Source organism: Amblyraja radiata, chromosome 26 (assembly GCF_010909765.2).
Source record: "Amblyraja radiata isolate CabotCenter1 chromosome 26, sAmbRad1.1.pri, whole genome shotgun sequence".
Classification (NCBI taxonomy): Eukaryota; Metazoa; Chordata; class Chondrichthyes; order Rajiformes; family Rajidae; genus Amblyraja; species Amblyraja radiata.
The window spans coordinates 17,884,918-17,905,613 of record NC_045981.1 but is presented as its reverse complement, the minus strand read 5'-3'; the positions used below and the strand labels follow the sequence as shown (position 1 = coordinate 17,905,613).

The 20,696-nt window shown below is 43.7% G+C and overlaps 2 protein-coding genes across 5 annotated transcripts in view; one reads left to right on the top strand and one right to left on the bottom strand.

The window, feature by feature from the left end:
- fam20a (FAM20A golgi associated secretory pathway pseudokinase) overlaps positions 1-11,588 on the top strand; it is a 45,366-nt gene extending 33,778 nt beyond the window's left edge. For both annotated transcript variants that reach the window (XM_033044361.1, XM_033044360.1), the window contains 5 exons: positions 1,629-1,809; positions 2,977-3,086; positions 4,781-4,862; positions 7,023-7,082; positions 8,645-11,588. In XM_033044361.1, the coding sequence (XP_032900252.1) occupies positions 1,629-1,809; positions 2,977-3,086; positions 4,781-4,862; positions 7,023-7,082; positions 8,645-8,912 (701 nt within the window). In that variant the 3' untranslated portion in view covers positions 8,913-11,588. The remainder of the gene's footprint in view (positions 1-1,628; positions 1,810-2,976; positions 3,087-4,780; positions 4,863-7,022; positions 7,083-8,644) is intronic.
- Positions 11,589-12,391: 803 nt separating this feature from the next.
- Positions 12,392-20,696, bottom strand: part of LOC116987985 (platelet-derived growth factor subunit A-like) — a 53,090-nt gene continuing 44,785 nt past the window's right edge. For all 3 annotated transcript variants that reach the window (XM_033044356.1, XM_033044359.1, XM_033044357.1), the window contains 2 exons: positions 17,625-17,737; positions 12,392-12,892 (listed from right to left, as the gene is read on the bottom strand). In XM_033044356.1, coding sequence (XP_032900247.1) covers positions 12,853-12,892; positions 17,625-17,737 — 153 coding nt within the window. In that variant the 3' untranslated portion in view covers positions 12,392-12,852. The remainder of the gene's footprint in view (positions 12,893-17,624; positions 17,738-20,696) is intronic.

The following is a 20,696-nucleotide window of genomic DNA, read 5'->3' as shown; positions in this document are numbered from 1 at the left end:
TCTCCCTTCCCCGTAAATGCCACTCTTCTCCTTCCGTTTGGAAATACCAACAACTGTCCAACCACTCCCAACAATTGTCCTCTACCCATTTCTGATCTCTATCAAACTCCCTTTCCTCCTGCCCTGTCCCGTCCCCTATCCTTTCTCTCTTCCCACACTCTTCTCTGATCCCAGAGGAATCACCCCTTCCAATTTTGCTCAGAAAGTCTGACGAGCAGTATGCAGATTCCAATAGTATTCGATCTAACTCATCCCTGTTCTGATTGAAGGTATTTTGAAGCATTACCACAATCGTGCCCAAGTACAGGAGTGCAATGGTTGTAGTGTAAGAAGAATAGATTATACTGGAGCTCCACACAGAAGCTTCCAACGCTATCTTGTATCCTTCAAATATCTATGTTCTAAACTATAGCGTGTCTTATCTTGGCCTTAAGGCCTGTGATCGTGGCGGCGACATTAGGTTGGTGAGTCGATGTTCTCCACTGTCCCTGGCCTCCACAGTTTCCACCAGTGGGAGAATTTAGGACCAGAGGCCATAGCCTCAGAATAAAAGGACATACCTTTAGAAAGATGAGGGGGGAATTTCTTTAGGCAGAGGATGGTGAATCTCATAATCAAAATCATAATTGTAATTTATTAGCCAAGTATGTTTTGCAACATACGAGGAATTTGGTTTGTCATACAGACATACCAAAATAGCAACAGCACACAATTACATAAAGATTTGACATAAACATCCACCACAGCGGCTCCTCCACATTCCCCACTGTGATGTAAGGCAATAAACCTCATCTTCTTTCGTCCCTTCCTCCCACGGGAGTCGAACCATCCGCAGCCATCAACCAAGCTCCCGCATTGGGATGGTCGAAACTCATGCGGCTTGGAGTTCACGAAACCGGTCCCTAGCCAGGGACCGCGAGCTTCACAATGCTAAAGTCCGCAGCTCCCGCAGGTTGGAGCACCAAAGGCCGACCCCTGGCAAAGGGATCGGCAACTCCAAGATGTTAAAGTCCGCAGGCTCCGCGGTTTTAGAGCTCTAGAAGTTGGAGGCCGCCAACTCCACAATGTTAGGCCGCAGTGCAGACGGAGATACGACACGGAAAAAGTCTCATCTCCGTCGAGATTTTTTTTTTAAAGTTTCCCCCACCCACAAACACAAAAACTAAAGATAAGCTAAAACATACATTTTATAACAAACTAAAACACAAAGAAGGGAAAAGACGAAGACAGACCGTTGGCGAGGCAGCCATCGTGCGGCGCCCCCTGGTGGAATTCAATGCCACAGACACCTGTGGAGGCCAAGTCAATGGATATTTCTAAGGCGGAGATTGACAGATTCTTGATTAGTAAGTGTGTCAGAGGTTTTGGAGAGAAGGCAGGAGAATGGGGTTGAGAGTGAAAGATAGATGGGCCACGATTGAAATTACGGAGTAGACTTAATGGGCCGACTGGCCTAATTCTGCTCCTACAAATTAGGAATTTATGAACGGCAGCTGCAGGCTGCATCTGATCCACATGCTCAGCCTCTGTGGGGCCCCCAGTGGCGCCCGATCCACGTGGCCCACCGCCGTAATGATCTCGACGACACCAGATAATGAATAAAAATGGCGTTTCTGTTCTTTTGCCAGAGAACAATGTTTGTTTCTATTCGAAATGTCTGTATTCCTGTAAGACGGAGTACGCAGCGTGTGGGAGACCACAGCAGCTGGAAGGGTCTGTGTCTGCCTTCCTGCCCGACCTCTACATCGCCCAACGAGAGCAGATCAAGAACCCATGGAGCAGGTCCTACACATTTGCAGACAAAGCAGAGTAAGGCCTTTGAGCTACTTTGTGTTTGATTCCTCTTTGGGGAGATACAGCAGAATCTCAGTCTTCACATGTTCGCAGCTGCACTGTAACAGGTTTAGTTAGCGCTGGTAACAGGAGGATTGTAAAAAATGAAGTCAAGCTGGAATTTATGCTCAGCTTTTTTCTTGTCACCTCAGTGCATTGGTTGCAGCTTGCAAGCTTTCTCTTCAATTTGATTAATTACCAATTACTTCAATATGCACATGAAATATTTGACTTGCATTGGGTAATAAGCAAGTTTTATTTCACTCGGGTAAAGATGACATTATCAGAAATATTACTGATCAATAAATAAAAACAATGAGCTGATCAGCAATTACTGTCAGCTGTTTACATCAGCAATTACTGTCAACTGTCTTGGCTGGGCTAACGTCTTTTAGTTTAAAGAGATAGCATGGCAACAGGCTCTTCGGCCCATCGTGCCCATGCCGGCCATTGATCGCCTGTTCGTACTAGTTCTATGTCATTCCCACTTTCTCAACCACCCCCTTCACACCAGGAGCAATTTGCAGAGGCCAATGAACCTATAAACCCGCACGTCTATTTTGTGATGTGGGAAGAAACAGCAGTACCCGGAGCAAACCCACTCGGGTCACAGGGAGACTGCACACAGACACCACGTGCGGGCAGGATCGAACTGGGGTCTCTGGCAATGTGAGGCTACAGCTCTACTAGCTGCATATTCAGGGATAGCAGACATACCCTAAGGACAATATACAGGCCCCTTCACCCCCACATTAAACTACAGCAGACACAAGAGGCCTCGGGAGAGGGAAGGGAGAAATCTGTTTAACATTTTCAGTCATTCCCACTTAAGCTGGTTGGAGGTTTGTTGGCAGTGGTTTGTAGGCCTTTATGTCCTTCATTCAGGAATGATGCAGCCTATCTGCACAGAGTTACTCCACCACTTAGATTCAAATATGTTGTCACTTGTGTGAAAATGCATCCAGCTATGTATCTCTGTGCCAGGGTAAATACTAGTTCCCATTTGTGCATGAAGAGAGGCATAATGGGTCCAATTCCTTGCCCCTAGTTTTGTACGCAGTAACTGGCTCTGATAGGCGATTAATGTTAGTTTTGGGGACAGGTTCAAACACTATCCTAATTGCTTGCTCTTTTTTCCTTTAGGTGGGAAACCAATCCAAACTACTGTCAATTGGTCAAAAGAACTCCTCCATACAATGCAGGCGGTAGATTGTTGGACATCATTGATATGGCCATTTTTGACTTTTTAACAGGTAACTATTTGACAGGAAAAACGTATCTAAGCGATGGGGATAGGTTTCATGCATTGGGGAAAGTGTGGCTGACCTACAAAGGTTATATTTGATGCTGGAACAAGCTGTGCTTAGATTTGCATGTGTAATCACTCCCCCAGAAATGACAACATGGAACTGAGCCCGGAATGTTCTTTGTGTAGATAGACACAAAATGCCAGAGTAACTCAATGGGTCAGACGGCTTCTCTGGAGAAAAGGAATAGGTAATATTTTGGGTTGAGACCCTTCTTCAGACTGAGTCAGGGGAGAGGGAAAGTAGAGGTATGAAAGAATCCTGAACAAATCAGAGCCGGCACTGATGACCAGGGAAAGGTGGAGCCCACAATGATCCATTGTTGGCTGCGGAAGAGGTGATCACGAAGAGATGTATGGGTGTGAACAGTGAAACGAGCAGGACGACTAGGGTGGGGGAGTGATGGAGAGAGTTAAGAGTGTTTTAGTGTCATATGTCCTAAAACAGAACAAAGAAATTCTCACAGCAGCACAACGGATATATGTAAACAAATTACTCTGTAAAACCCATGGTGGTGAATCTGTGGAATTCTTTGCCACAGAAGGCTGTGGAGGCCAAGTCAGTGGATATATTTAAGGCAGAGATAGATAGATCCTTGATTAGTACGGGTGTCAGAGGTTATGGGGAGAAGGCAGTTGAATGGGGATAGGAGGGAGAGATAGATCAGCCATGATTAAATGGCGGAGTAGACGATGGGCCAAATGGCCTAATTCTGCTCTTTTCACTTATGATCTTATCATAATAAACAACAAAAGAAGTTCAGAATACTGTATGTATTTTAATAAACAGACAAATGAATAGACAATTGTATTGCCAACTGCTGCTTCACAGCGCCAGAGATTCGGGTTCGATTCTGACCAAGGGGGCTATCTGTGCGGCGTTTGCACATTCTCCCCGTGATAGTGTGGGTTTTCTCCGGATGCTCCAGTTTCCTCCCACATCCCAAAGACGTGTGAGCTTGTTGGTTAATTGACCTCTGTAAATTGCTTGCGGTAAGTAGTGATCAGATGAGAAAATGGGATAACATAGAACTGGTGTGTATGGGTGGTCGATGATCAGCGTGGACCCGATGGGCCAAAGGGCCTGTTTCTATGCTGTATCTCTAAACTAAACTCACCACATCTCATTCCTGGAGATGTCGTTTTGGCACTGAAACTAGCAAAGGTATACCATCCAATTTCTAGAATATTATTTTTTAATTGTTGTAAGAGAAACTGCCGAAGGATGAAAAGAACAAGGAAAAACACCTTGGGCTGATTTACAGGAGATAGACACAAAAAGCTGGAGTAACTCAGCAGGTCAGGCAGCAATTCTGGAGAAAAGGAACGTTACTCTGGAGAAAAGGAACGTCACCCGGAGTGACCCGTTGAGTCACTCCAGCTTTTTGTGTCTATCTTCAGCTTACACTAGCATCAGCTTCCTACACATTTCGGTTGTTGATATGCAGGTTTAGTTTTAGATTCAGTGATGAATATTTCGAATTAATGATATCCTGTCTTCATCACAAATTGTGTTAAAGTTTGTTAAACTGCTCATCAGGGCTCAAAGTAAATATTTTAAGAAAGGATATCTTAAGGGCTATAAGGACAACTCTGGTGAGCTGCATTACCTTCAGTCAATGTTTCTAAATTTGCTTCCAGGAAATATGGATCGCCATCACTTTGAGGTCTTCACAAAGTTTGGAAAGGATGGCTATATCATTCACTTCGACAATGCCAGAGGGTAAAAACTTTGTTTATTTTTGAGTATAAAATGCAATTAATATAATATAAGTGCCGATTCCATAATAAAATATTTTAACCCTTTTTAGCAATAGTGACATACCCTTGCAATATACCCTTGTGTGCGGAACAAACATTGGCGCAACTTATAGAGCTGCTTCCTTACAGTGCCAGAGACATGGATTTAATCCCTGGCCTTGGGTGCTGTCTATGCAGAGTTTGCACATTCTCCCTGTGACCCTGTGGGTTTTCTCCAGGTGCTCCTGTTTCCTCCTATATCCCAAAGACATACGGATTTGGAGTTTAATTTGTCTCTTTAAATTGCCCCATTGTGCGTATGAAGTGGATGCGAAAGTGGGATAACTTAGAACTAGCGCAAACAGGTGATCATTGGTCGGCGTGGGCTCACTGGGCCTGTTTCACGACTTTACCTCTAAACAAAACTAAGTAAGATAACTGTGCAAGATCACAACCAAGGATTACTATATCACTGATTACTCTCCAGGTTTTGTTGCTCTGATTTGGAGAACATAGGAAGCACAGCATAGAAACAGGCCCTTCGACCCACAATGTCTGTTGTGAATATGATGCCAAGCCAAACTAATCTCATCTGCCTGATCCATACCCCTCACATCCACGTGGCTGCCCAAAAGTCTTGAATGCCACAATCGCAACTTCCTCCACCACCACCACCACCACCACCACCACCCCGGCAACATATGCCAGGCACCTATCACCCACCTATCACCCACCTTGCAAAGAAGCTTAGGTGGAAAACAAATGTTCTTTTTGCTCCCCTGGAACTTCCTGTTTACCTTCAACAAGCAAGAGAACCCCCAGAATTAAAGAAAGACACTGAGTATTAGAGACACAAAGACTTATTTCAAATCTGCACTGCTGCATTTACTTTTGTTGGGTCCAGCCTGTCGCAAAGCTACCTTCCATTTCAAGCCACAACTCTATATTTATCTTGCACCTTCACTGTGGCAAAATGTTTTAAGGCTCTTCCCAGGTGCATCTTCCATCAAGATTTGACACCTGCTCACATATGAAAATATTAGGGCAGATTATAAAAAGGTTCATCAGAGGAAGGTTTTAAGGAAGGGTCTTCAAAGAGAGAGTTTTTGCAAGAATTTTAGATTTCAGGCCTCAACTCAAGGCACCGCTACGAGGCCTAATTAAAATTGGAGGTGCCTCAGAAACCAGAATTGAAGGAGCACGAGTAACTCTAAGGATTGTTAGCGGTTGCAGATCAAGGGGGAGATGAGACCATTAAAAAATTTGAAAAGCAGGATATTCATTTCAAAACCAAGGCACTGGTGGACCAGGAGCCCATATGAGCTACCAAGGACAGGAGTGATGGCTGAAGAGAATGCTACACGTTAAGATGTGGACAGGAGAGTCTTGAATGGTTTAAAACTTGTCCAGAGTGAAGAATGGAAGGCCGGCTAGTTAAGTCAAGAGGGACAAAAACATGGACGAAGCTTGTCACGGCAGATGAGTTTAGGCAGGACAGTATCATATAATTGATTAGCCATGGTTTGATATAGCGTTCATTAAAATGTGTGCTTATTTCAGCACGTCAATCTAATAAAGCTCAGGAACTTGTATTGGAGCTGCCTGTTAATACATGTCCACCACCCATTCTTTGGCAACTGGTGGTCTGGCACCTCCTTTAGTCTGGATAAAATTATGAGAGGGCACTTGAAATCATCCAACCTCCCTCCCCCCCCCCCCCCCCCCCCCCCCCCCCCCGGCGAAGTCGCCCCAAAAATATGGCACCTAGTCCGGTTGAGGCGGCCGATCTCGACCTCATCTGGACTTCCGCTCTGATGGGCGAGTCGAATTTGCCCCCTGCAGCCACGGCTCCGTAACTCCGTAACTCCGGCCTGATCAGAGCCAGCAGATCCATTCCCATAGCCGACTACCATGGCCAACTTCGCATGCCGGTATCTTGGCCCCCCCCCCCCCCCCAGACCATTACCTCTGTTGATCTGGAGAAACGTAAAATTTGGCAAGGATCTGGAACCAAGGGTGCCGGAAAATCGGTGGTGGACCTGTACCAAATCATTTCTGACCACTTCATGTCAGTCAGTACATCTGGATAACATCTGCCAACTTTGGCACGGCAGCCTGTAACACATTTCCTTATTTTTGTTAGGTTTGGGAAACACTCACACGATGACCTCTCCATCCTCGCCCCCCTCATTCAGTGCTGCAGGTAAAACCACATATATTATATAAATGAGGGGAGTTGGGTCAAAATGGTGTGTCTATGCATCAGGTATAATTTGGGTCTGATCTAACAGCGGGTCTGTCTGCATTATATGGGTAGGAAGGCACTGCAGGTGTTGGTTTACACCGAAGATAGACACAAATTGCTGGAGCAACTCAGCGGGTCAGTTGCGGAGTAAAGGAATAGGTGACGTTTCGGATAGATTAAGGGTCTGTAAAGACACGGTGTTATACTGTTAGATATGGTGCTTTGGTCTTATTAAGACAATGAATGGATAAACTCAAACAACATGCCTTTGTGGGCGGTCCAGTGATGCAGTGGGTAGAGCTGCTGTCTCACAGCATGTGCGGACGTGGTGTCAAAGGACGAGAAGCCGAAGCAAAGAAGTCGAAGCCAAATAGCCGAATGGAAACAAAGCCGAAACGCCAAATAACCGAAAAGGCGGGACGCCTAAAAGCAAACTAACCGAATGGCTGCTCTGCCTAAAAGTCAAATAATGGCTTGTGTGGGAAAATAGCCCCCACCCTCCCGTCTCCACCAGCCAGTTATGCGATGGACGCGGGGGTCTGGAACAATCGCTGACAAGTTCCATCCCCCGGCGACGTCATGTCCGTTATTTGACTTTTCGGCGAGCGGCATTCGGTGAGTTTGCTTTTAGGTGACGCAGCCTTTCGGTTAGTTGGCTTTTAGGTGTCTCGCCCTTTCGGTTTGTTGGCGTTTCGGCTTTGTTTCCATTTGGCTTTTTGGCTTCAACTTCTTTGCTTCGGCTTCTCGTTCTTCGACGCCACGTCCGGGTACCGTCTCACAGCGCCAGAAACCCTGGCTCTGAGCTGCGTGGGCTTCCCCCCTCATGCCAAAGGTGTGTGGTTTTGTAGATAAATTGCCCCTAGTGTGTAGTGAGAGGATGGGAAAGTGGGATAACATAGAATTAGTGTGAACAGGTGATTGATGGTCAGCCTGGTCTCGGTGAGCTGAAGGGCCTGTTTCCATGCTGTATCTCTAAACTAAACTAATAGATTAGTCCAGCAGTTAAAACTCATCAAGTGTTTGAATGTCAAATCCTGCACTTTGATACAATGGCTTGTATAGGATTAATGAAATTCAGCCAATAATGTCCAGACTTCTGTATTTAACTGCGCAAGTACAGATGGTGGATATGACTCTCCTACTGTATTTACTTGATAATAGTTTCCATATGTTCATAAATTCAAGGAGCAGAATGACGCCATTCGGCCCATCATGTATACTCCACCATTCAATCATGGCTGATCCATCATTCCCTCTCAACCCAATGCACTTGCCTTCTCCCCATAACCCCTGACACACGTACTACTCAAGAATTTGTCAATCTCCACCTTAAAAATATCCATTGATTTGGCCTCCACAGTCACCCGTGTCAATGAATTCCACAGATTCACCGCCCTCTGGCTAAAACTATTTCTTCCCATCTCCTTTTTTGCTGCAAACCTTACAATTGTTCTCGCCATCAAATCGATGCCTTTATCTTCCAACTGGGGACCCTGATTGTTGAATTGTCTGTTTTACAGAATAAAGAAGTCGACCCTCTTGCGCTTGGAGCTTCTGTCACAGCCGGGGTATCAACTCAGTGATGTAATGCGGGAGTCCCTGCTACTTGACGTTCTCAGCCCGGTGCTGACTGAGCCTCACCTGCTCGCTCTCGACAGACGCCTGCGCTCAATACTGAGGACAGTGTGGGAATGCGTGCAACAGCACGGTGGAGCCGACGTGGTCACAGACGATGTGGGAGATGCGTTTGACGTCATGGACTTCAATAGCAGCGTGCTCTCCAGGTGACAGGCCACCAACGTCAAGGGAAGGGAGTTACGTATAAAAGCAAGAACTGCGACTTGATTGAGGATGGAACGCCCTTGAGAAACAAACTCTCAGTTGATGTCTTAGCATTTGCATTACACCTCGTGCCACTTTAAGCCTATGCTGAAGATATACTAACTGGTGACTGGCCCCGTCCAGTTGCTGAGTCATCTGAATTTCCAGGGTTTTTTCTGCGTTATTTCCTTTCTCGCCTCAACCAGTAGGTGGAGCCCCAGTTCATAGGTTAAATGTTGCGTTCTGCAGCGTCTACGAGTCCCACTGCCAGTCACGCCCAACCAGATGGGGCATGGACCTCCCTGCTAAACTTGGCATATCAGTATCATTGCTAGGGCACCAGCTTTAATTCCATCCCTGAGGCTGTAACACGTGTCCAGTTACAAATCTATAAACTGGAGTTGGGTGAGGAAACATCCTAGAGAGATGTGTATGCTCTGATGTTATGAGGATGTTGCCAGGACTCGAGGGCCGGAGCTATAGGGATAGGTTAAGCAGGCTTGGACTTTATTCCTTGGAGTGCAGGAGATTGAGGGGTGATCTTATAGAAGGTATAAGATCCTGAGAGGAATGTGACTTTAGAGATACAATGTGGAAACAGGCCCTTTGGCCTACCGAGTCAGGGCCGACCAGCAATCACCACTATTGTACACACGAGTGACAAATTACAATTTTACCGAAGCCAATTAACCTACAAACTTGTACATCTTTTGAGTATGGGAGGAAACAGGAGCACCCAGAGAAAACCCACGTGGTCACGGGGAGAACATGCAAACACCGTATGGACAGCACCCGTAGTCGGTAACGAACTGGGGTCTCTGGCGCTGAAGGCAGCAACACTAGGCAAATCTCGGCAAATTCATTTCACTGCACCTTCGGGCTTGACTTTGTCTTCACCACTGCGCCACTGTACCACAAAAACTGTGTCTTATACCCAGAGTATGGGAATCAAGAATCATAGGTTTCAGGTGAGGGAGGAAAGATTTAATAGGAACCTGAGTGGAAACGTTTTTACACCAATGGTGGTAGGTATTTGGAATGAGCTGCCGGGGGAGGTAGTTGAGGCAGGTACTATCACAACGTTTAAGAAACATTTAGACAGGTACATGGATAGGACAGGTTTAGAGGGATATGGGCCAAATGTAGGTAGATGGGACTATTGGAGATGGGCCATGTTGGTCATCATATGCAAGTTGGGCTGAAGGGCCTGTTTTCATGCTCTTTGACTCTATGACCCTATGACTGTGCTTTGGACAAGTTTACAGAAGAAATTTCTCCTCATCAATGTCCAGAATAGGTGATATTTAATTTTGATTTTCTGACTCCTGATACTACATATCTGCTCTGACTGAAAGTGACCAAGCTCTGCTTGGATTCTCAATCCCAGCCAATCTGAACTTCGACCAGAAGTCAAAACAGGGCAGGACATAAACCAAGCACACCACAGTCCTCTCGCTCCCTAATTAGCAGGCCACAGTTTTCCCCGATACACAACTCTTTTTGTCTTTCCGATTGTCAATACCACTCTCGGCTGAATTGTTCCGAGAGGTAGAATATGGTCTTGAAGAATACTCCTCTGTTCCGCAACACCTGCACCACAAGTTGTACCCATGCCTGAGCTCGATATGTAGTTAGCACCTACCCACAGGCCAAGCATCTGTATGCAGCCAGCAGCAGTGGGCCTGGGGATGGGCAGGGCAGTGACTGCGGCTGAATGATTGAATTGATAGGCACCAGTGCAAGTTGGCAATGCATAAACCTTTCTGCTGAATTGCCAACATTGGACCACGGGGAGCTGAAGCAGCAAATTTCATGGACTCCATCTGAAGCATAGAAGCTTGACGTTGTTCACAGAACATTGAACCTTTACACAGAACATAGAAAAGAACAGCACAGGAAATTAAAAACTCTGCACAGAGAGCACCCGTTGTCAGGATCGAACCCGGGTCCCTGGTGCTGTAAGGCAGCAACTCTACTGCTGCACCACTGTGCCGCACCTAAATCCAATTGCTAATATTTTTACCAGATATCCCAAGATTTTGTGGTAGTTTTTACCTATTGGTGAAAAGATATTTCATTTATTTTTTAAATATGTCTACACTAAATGCTTTGGATGTGTATTCATAATGAAGGAGTGGAGTGACTATGGTTGAGAACTCACTGACACTGGTCTGCATCTCATTGTCATGGCAACCAGACTTATTTCAGTGCAGAGTTTATGTAGGTAGATGGGACCAACCTACACACACACAGCCAGGTCATGACCATTGCGACCATAGGGTGAAAGGCAGAGGCACAAGGAACTGCAGATGCTGGAATCGCGAGCAAAAACACAAAGTGCCGGAGGCACTCAGCAGGTCAGGCAGCATCTCGTTTCGGGACCCTTCCTACGGACTGGATAAACAAGTGTTACTTTTCTCCTCATCAGCACCATTTGTCTTCATCAGGTGAAAAACACTGACTATTCACCCTGTAACAGGGAAGCTTGTAAAATATAAGTTATAATTATAATATAAAATAATGATTCAGCATTTTCTGCATTGAAAATGTACTATTTGTTTTTAGTGAAGAAAATGGTCTTTAGTTTGTAGGAAGATATCTATCTCTTATGGGGGAATTAAAAATAATCTTTTATTCACTGATTTTTATTGTCTCCGGGAATCATTTTTGTTGATTTGAATTTCTTTCAATGTCTAATCAGTATCGTTTGAAATCTATCTCATCAATGTTGATGCTACGTCAATTGATCTTTATCCCATTGAAGTACATTTCTGTAGAAACAAGGAACTGCAGATGATAGTTCACACAAAAGTTAGACACAAAGTGCCGGAGTAACGCAGCGGGTCATGCAGCATCTCTGGAGCGAAAGGACGAGTGATGTTTTGGGTCGGGACCCTTCTTCATATTGCTAGTCTTAAGAAGGTTCCAGACCAGAAACGCAACCCGTTCTTTTTCTCCAGAGATGCTGCCTGACCCGCTGAGTTACTCCAGCACTTTGTGTCTATCTGAAGTATATTTCTCCATGGTTAACTGTGTGTAAAAGGAATGCTGAATAAGGTTGGCGCAAATGTTTTCAGTTTCCTGCAGGGTGGAAAAGTTGATGGAAATCCTCATTGCTACCCCAATTAATAGACGTAGGAACACCTGCAAGGGAAATAGAGAGGCAGAGCAGTTTAGGGAGCAAAATCCCCCAAATGTAGGACTTTGGTAGCTGAAGGCACTGCTACTGAAGATAGAGCAATTAAAATGGGAAATGATCGAGGCCAGAATTGGAGAAGCACAGATACCTTAGAGGTTCCCGGTTCAATATTAGCATCTAGGAGAGTGACCTGAATATTTTATCTGTTCATACTCGGGATACCTTCATTATCACTTGCTTTGATTATTCATTCAACAATCACTTAGACTTACTTTGCAGAAATTAAGGCCAGACCAAAACATTTTATTTTTTTTTGCTTTATTATATATCTGTTTGCAGTTATTTTGTTACAGATCTTCAGTGTGAACCGTAAGCCCCTTACCAGCAAAATGAAAGCTTAGAAACTAAACAAAATGTCTCTCTTATCCAGAGTCCCCAGTCTGAGGGTCGCTCCTCTCCGTATATTGTGAGACTGTCGCAAGTTGGGTTGACCGTGGAGAGGTGTAGAAAAGGCAAGGAAGCTCTTGTCCGTTATTGCACATCACATGTGGACCAGGCAGGGCCCAATGTGAGCAAGAATCCATAGCACAAAACATCCCATTCGCCCCAGCTCCACATGGCCTTCATTGGGGATTGGGCTGAAGGGAAGAATGCCTGCATAGTCCAAAAAGAGTGAAAGAGAATACTGCCTCTTTAATGCATGCAATATATTAGTTGTTTCTCATTGACGTGCTTTGTAGTCTTGTGTGCCAGCTCAAAGGTTGCCTCTCAGTTGTCAGTTGATTGTTTGTAATATTTTGAGGGAAACCTGGAGAAGAAACAAAATGTTGAGTTTAAGGGTACAGTGCAGAAGCTGGCCCTTTAGCCCACCGTACACTAACACTATTCCGCATTCAAGAGGGACAATTTATAACCATACTGAGCCGATTAACCTACAAACCTGTACATCTTTGGAGTGTGGGTGGAAACCAAGATCCCGGAGAAAACCGACACAGGACACGGGGAAAACATGCAAACTCCGTACAGACAATCACCCATAGTCAGGATCAATTCTGGGACTCTGGTACTGAAAGGCAGCAACTCTACTGCTGCGCCATCGTAAATTTCTCTAATTTCTTGAATTCTAGCGAATTCTCAACAGATTTCTTGAATACTACAAGATTTCTTTAACTTTAAGTGACCCCTGCATTCCCTCTTTCCCCTTCTCCCGCCTCCGCTACCCTAGTCATCCTACTAGTTCCACAGTTCACATCCTTGTATCCCTTCGTTTATCAACTCTTCCCCAGCCAACAATGGGCCATTATTGTCTCCACCCGCCCTTGGTCATCTGTTGCTGGCCCTGCTTTGTTCCGGCCTTCTCTTACCTCCAATTTCCTCCCCCCTACTTTCAGTCTGAAGAAGGATCCCGAAACAAAACGTCACCCATCCTTTTTCTCTAGAAGATGCTGCCTGACCCGCTGAGTTACTCCAGCACTTTATGTCTATCTTCGATATAAACCACCATCCACACAACATGATTATGGTATTCAGGATTAACTGCTTGATTGCATCTCAACACTTGTTCAAGCACCAAAGCAGCTCAGTGGAATCAAGTGTTGGCCCTTAACCCACGGATTATATCATCCGATAATATGATATTGGGTCTCATTATTGGCCATAATATAACCCAATATCATATTAACCTGCAGCCAAGGTTAATATGATATTCTCTCTGTTGACTGAAACATGATAGGTGGTTCACCAGTCTCAACTATTCCTGGGATGTGTGCATTTTAGGCATAAAACCCAGATATATCCATTCCCATTTCTGAAGGTTAAAGGTTTGACTGATGTGAAATTTAACACAATTCAGTCTATAAGACACTGAAAGCCTTTGTTACAGGTTGAGGCTGCGGTGCTTGCCGATCAAGATTGGGGAACATTCACTCTGCAACCAGACCTGTGTACATAGTGATAGTTGCTGATAGAGGAACCCAGGTGAATTTGACACCTCTCCTGTTGAACAGGGGAAGTTTAAATATTTCATGAGGTCTTTTTTCTAAGATACGTGAGATACAAAATGCGTACTGTACAAGGTATTTTTCTATAGTGATGGCATCTTTTAAATGTCACGTTGTAGTTTAGTTTAGTTTAGTCCAGTTTAAAGATACAGCGTGGAAACAGACCCTTTGGCCATTGAGTCCGTGCCGACTAACGATCACCCGTACACTAGTACTATCCAACATACTCGGGACAATTTACACAAGCCAATTAACCTACAAACCTGCACTTCTTTGGAATGAGGGAGGAAACGGGAGCACCCGGAGAAAACCCACACGGTCCCAGGGAGAAGGTACAAACTCCGTACAGAGAGCACTCATAGTCAGGATTATCTGGTGTGTGTGAGGCAGCAACTCTACCGCTGTGCACCGTATCAGCCCACTGTTCTATAGTGGTGGCATCTTTTAACAGTGCTTTTATTTATTCATTTAGAGGCTATGGGCGTCGTAAACAAGGCCAACATTTCCAACCCATTGTTTGTTTATGTTTGAGAAGGAGATGATGAACTGCTGCTGCAGTCAATCTGATGGAGGAATGGCAACAGTGATCTCGGGAAGTTCAAGATTTACACCAGTGTGATTATAAACCTAGTGAAGATAATAGGCACTTTGGATAATTAGGCACAGACTCAATAACCCAGCTTGGAACAATATGCACGATTTTCCCATGTTTCTAAGAATCTTGAACTATGTTTCCTGTGACCTGTCGATAGTGCAAATAGTTTCTCAAACTGGGAATGTCTTATCTCTGGTCTTTTTGCAAAAATGAAACCCTTAAATGAAGTAGAGAATATTTCACATCCAAACTCTCTATTCCCACAGGCTCCACTACAGCCTCTTGTGGAGGCTATAACCTGTTTCCTGCTTTAAACTGCTGGTCAGAAGCAGAGGACAACTGTATAATGCACACGCTCCCATAATCCAGACTGCAAAAATCAATTATGAACATAGAACATAGAAATGTACAGCACAGGAACAGGCCCTTCGGCCCACAATGTTAATGCTAAACATGATGCCATGTTAAACTGATCTCATCTCCCTATACTTGATCCATATCCTTCTATTCCCTGCACGTCCATGTGCCTATCTAAAAGCCTCCTAAATGCCACTATCGTATCAGCCTCCACCACCACCCCTGGCAATGGGTTCCAGGCCTCCACCACTCTCTGTGTAAAAAAAAGCTCTGCACATCTCCATTAAAAGTTTCCCCTCTCACTTTATAGCTATGCCCTCTAATGTTGAACAATTCCACCGTGGGGATAAAGGTTCTGACTATCTACCTTATCTATGCCACTCGTAATTCTTCTATATAGTCTAATTTATTCATATAAAAAATCTCTCAATTACAGTGACTTTCCTGCCGTTTCCTGCTATATCTTTTGCAACTCTTGAAGCCCTGTTTGTAACTCTTGTAGAAAACATATGAAGTGCATTGATGAGATAATACTCTTTGGATGAAATCAAAAAACCTTGGAGATAAGCAGCAGGTCAGGCAGCATCCGTGAACAGAGAAAGTTAACTTGGAAGTTGATTGGGAATGGGAAAGGCCAAAGGTAAAGAGGACTTAAAATGTTCAATAGTTCAATGGTACTTTATTGTCAGATGCACCAAGGTACGGTGAAACTCTTTTTTGCATATGGTTCGGTAAAAGTATTAGTATAAAGAAGGTAGACACAAAATGCTGGAACGGGACAGGCATCATCTCTGGATAGAAGAATGGGTGACATTCTTCTTCTTTGAAGGGTCTCATCTCGAAACGTCACCCATTCTTCTATCCAGAGATGGTGCCTGTCCCGCTGAGTTACTCCAGCATTTTGTGTCTATCTTCGATATAAACCAGCATCTGCAGTTCCTTCTTACACAAAGTATTAATATGCATAAGAACATCTTAGATTAAACAACCAGTGTTTAGAAATAATACGCTGAGGCAGTGTACAGGAATTGCCATGTTTGGTACCATTTTCAAGTCACAGTAGAGAATGGCAGAGGAGAGGAGGAAAGATAGGGGAAAGTATATACATGATTGTGGGATGACAAATGGTAGCATTATGCAAGTCAAAATGAAATGGTAATTGATCTCTTCCCCACAAAAGTGACAAGAGAAGGTATAGATGGAGGAACGAAGAATGATCCAACATTTGAACCCAGTGTTGAGTGGAGAAGAGTATAATTTACATTTGCTGGTAAATTAAATGCTTTTCTTTCATCTCATAATGAGCTTCACTGGAAAATGTGCAAGTCTAAGGGCACAGAGATCACTGGAGATGTTGAGCAATGAAGTGAAGTGACGGGCAACTGGAAGCTGAGGGTCTCATTTGCATTCTGAACACACAAAATTGCTGGGGAAACTCAGCGGGTGCAGCAGCATCTATGGAGCGAAGGAAATAGGCGACGTTTCGGGCCGAAACCCTTCTTCAGAGGGTTCTGGAGGTGCGTCCTGGAGGTGCATTCTGAACACACTCGTTTCCCGATACATATTTGGCCTCTATGTTGTAAAAGGTTCCACATCGTCCTGGAGTAAGTCAGCGGTCAAGCACTTTTTTACTCCAGCACTTTGTCCTTTCTTTAGTAAACCAGCATTTGCAGTCTACAATGTCCACATTGTTACGTGTGGATTCATTGGAACAAAAGGCTATTCACATTGTTGACGCTAGGTGGAGCACTTCTCCATTCCAAGATCTGAGTGCTGATTGTTATTCGTGTAAGTAGCAAATGTTCCCATACCACGGTCACCAGGTGATATTCAGTTTGGTGCTCTAGTGTGGGAATGGAACAGAGATTATAGAAAGACTGAGTGAGAGGGTAAAGATCTGCCAAGTGGTTTAATAGAACATAAAACTGTACAGCCTTTCCCATCCGTACTACCCCCTCTCCTGGCACTTTCCCTTGCAACCGCAAGAAATGCTACACTTGTCGCATTACCTCCCCCTTTCTTGAAGGGCCTCGATCTGAAATGTCACCCATTCCTTCTATCCATAGATGCTGCTTGTTCCGCTGAGTTACTCCAGCATTTTGTGTCTATCTTGGGTCACATGTATGTTCCGTGAATGGTGTTAAAATAAATCTTTAATGATCATTTCACTGTTCAGTCTATAAAAGTAACAATGTTCACTTTATCTACGGCCTGTTTCCAGGGCTAACGTGAATAAAGACCAATCCATCTGAGTAAATTAAGATTTGTTCCAACTTCACTGTGCTGTCCATACATGCAGGAGAGTTTGTATCCTGGCCAATATTTATTCCCTAATCTATTTCATTAAAGACAAACAATCTGATCATTTATTTCAGTCTGAGAAAGGGTCTCGACCCAAAACATCACCCATTCCTTCTCATCAGAGATGCTGTCTGTCCCACTAAGTTACTCCAGCATTCTGGATTGGAAAATTGTATGAATCTTTTGATATCTGAAGCTGGCTGTATCCAAAACATTGCGACACACCGTGACTTAGAACAAAGACCGTGTGACATCGAGTCAATTAGAAGTAAAATGTGGCCCCTCACCTTGGATGATGTAGCTTTGCGAGCTCTGTACAGTTACAGCTTAGATGCTCTCTGATGCTTACAGTGTGAATGGTGAGTTCTTTCCGACCATATCGATAAGATAACTTGGCAATCTGCAAATTAAGAATAGTACTTAATCGTACTTAATAGTACTCAGTCCAAATTGCTTCTATCAATACTTCCGTGAAGTATCTAGGCAAAGAAACATAAGAAATGGCATCAGCAATGAAATAAAGATTCCTTGATGTTGGCTGCGGGGCACAATAACGGATGGGCGAGGAGAGAAATGTCGGATCCAAGGAAGATGATGGCTTGAGGCCTGCAGCAGTCTGGGACTCGCCCGGATAGGGAACTAGAGCATGGACTGGACTTTGAAAATGGCAGTGGAAAGAATTACCTTTTTTAAACTTCAAATTATGGACTCTGACTTAATTCCCTGCATCTCTGTAAACTATTTCTGCACACTTTGCTAATCGGGGATGTGCTTAGTTAGGGCAATACTATACTGGACCGTTTATAAGAAAATAATTTCACTTCGCGTTTCCACAGGTGACAATAAAAGCAGCATTGAACCCTTGAATAACAGCAGGTACAAGAGTTAAAAAACAAGATTGCATAAATAATATAGTCAAGTTCATGGTTTGCGTAAATTCAAAACGTTAAGACAGGTTAAAGGTTCAGGAGATAACACTTCCGATTCTTGGGTTTTGGGACTGATACAAGCTTGGTTTATTGGCATTAAATAGATCTGAATTCGGAATGAAATCCAAAATGAGACATTCCAACATCTTATGATTAATTTGGGCAACATTTGAAGAAACCTTTCCATAAAACCCCAGTCTGCCCACTCATTAAATAGCATTGCAGGTTATTATTTACTAGTTCTATGTTCTAAAAAAAAATGTAATTCCAGCAAAAGAATGTATTTTTTTGATTCTCGCTGCCTAAATTAGGTTAAATTTGACTTAATGTACATCCAAAGTAAGCACATTCATTACACAAGGATGTGTTTCATTAAGTGCCAGGTTGCTTAAGCTTGGTCAATAGTGAGTAGGTGTTGTCCACAAATGTGGTTGGGGCCAGTTCCTTTTCTTGCATTCTGTCCCAGATCCTGTAGAGCTTACAAACTGAAATATCCAAACACAAAAAGCAAAATAGGGCAGATGTTGAAACTCTGAAATAAAACACATAATACTGGAAGATCTCAGCAAGTCAGATAGTAACTGTGGAGAGAAAACAGATTGATGACTTTCATTTGAACTGGGAAAGTTGTTGTATTTAAACATTAACTCTGTTTCACTCTATACGGATGCTGCTTGATCTGTAGATTATTTCCCCCATTTTCTGCAATTATTACCCAATGCAAATCTACTTTCTAGTGGAAACAATTACCTTCTTTAATCTTCAAATTATGGATTCTGAGTTAATTCCCTGCATCCCTGTTGTCTTCTTTGCCTATCTTTCCACCATAGAGATCCCAGCCACTAACAAGTTGAATTGTAGTTAGTAGTTGACCACAATGTTATACGCACCAGAGTTTTTCACTGTATCTCAGTGCACTTGACAATAATAACTATTGTCAATACCACCCTACGCTCCACCCCAACTCGTGGCTGAAATTTTAGGATATCACATCAGTCACTTTTGTATCTTCGGTGTGTTCAACGTAGCCCAGACCACCACACAAACCAACCTCCCTTCCATTGACTCCATCTACACTTCACACTGCCTCGGCAAGGCCACCAGCATAATCAAGGATGAGTCTCACCCCCATCACTCCCTCTTCTCCCCTCTCCCATCAGGCATGAGGTAGGGAAGTTTCAAAACGCACACCTCCAGATTCCGGGACAGTTTCTTCCCAGCCGTGATCTGGCAACGTAACCATCCTACCAACAACTAGAGTGCAGTCTTGACTTACCATCAACTCCATTAGAGACTCTTGGACTATCTTTAATCAAACTTTACTGAACTTTATCTTGCACTAAACATTATTCCTTTTATCCTGTACCTGTACACTGTGGACAGCTCAACTGTGGTAAATGTATAGTCTTTTCACTGACTAGATAGCATGGAACAAAAAAGCTTTTCAATGTGCCTCGGTAAATGTGACAATAATAAACTAACTTTAAACTTAGCAAATCTTTGTAACTTTCCGAATCAATGTCGGTTATCTCAGTTGGGACAACTCACACTTTGCAACCTTGAAACCAGGACATGATACACCATTACTTGGCTCTACCTTTAAGGAAAATTCTTCAGGAAATTGAAAAATACGTCATGAAAATGTTTGAATGGGGAAATGAGAGTTGGCTTCATTCAGCCAACACTAGCACCACAGATTCTCATTGACCTAATTCAACGTTCGTGGAGTAAAAATGGCTGAAATATTTACCCATGTCTCAATGGTGACCCTTTTCAAATATTGAAATATCTCTCTAGTCCAGAAATGGGCTAAATAAAGAGCTGACACATTTAGCATACAAATATTGGACTTCAAAACAGGTGTGGCTACTGAGTGAGCAGCTTCCTAATTTAGAAGGCATCGATGACAAGAATCAAAAAATAAATTATTTTGCTGGAATGACACTTTTTAATTTAGTTTATTTTAGTTTACCGAAAAGTGAAAAGCTTTTTTGTTGCCTGCTGTCTGGTCAGCGGGAAGACTATACATGATTACAATCAATCCATCCACAGAGTACAGATACGGGATAAAGGGAATAACATTTTGTGCAAGATAAAGTCCAGTAAAGTCTGATTAAAGATAGTCCGAGAGTCTCCAATGAGGTAGATGGTAGCTCAGAACCACTCTAGTTGGTGATAGGATGGTTCAGTTGCCTGATAACAGCTGGGAAAAAGCTGTCCCTGAATCTGAAGGTGTGTGTTTTCACACTTCTGTACCTCTTGCCTGGTGGGAGAGGGGAGAAGAGGGAGTGTCCGGGATGAGACTTATCCTTGATTATGCTGGTGGCCGTGCCATGGCAGAGTGAGGTAAATGGTCAATGGAAGGGAAGGTACACAAAATTTTTGGGGAAACTCAGCGGGTGCAGCAGCAAACTTATGGAAGGGATATTG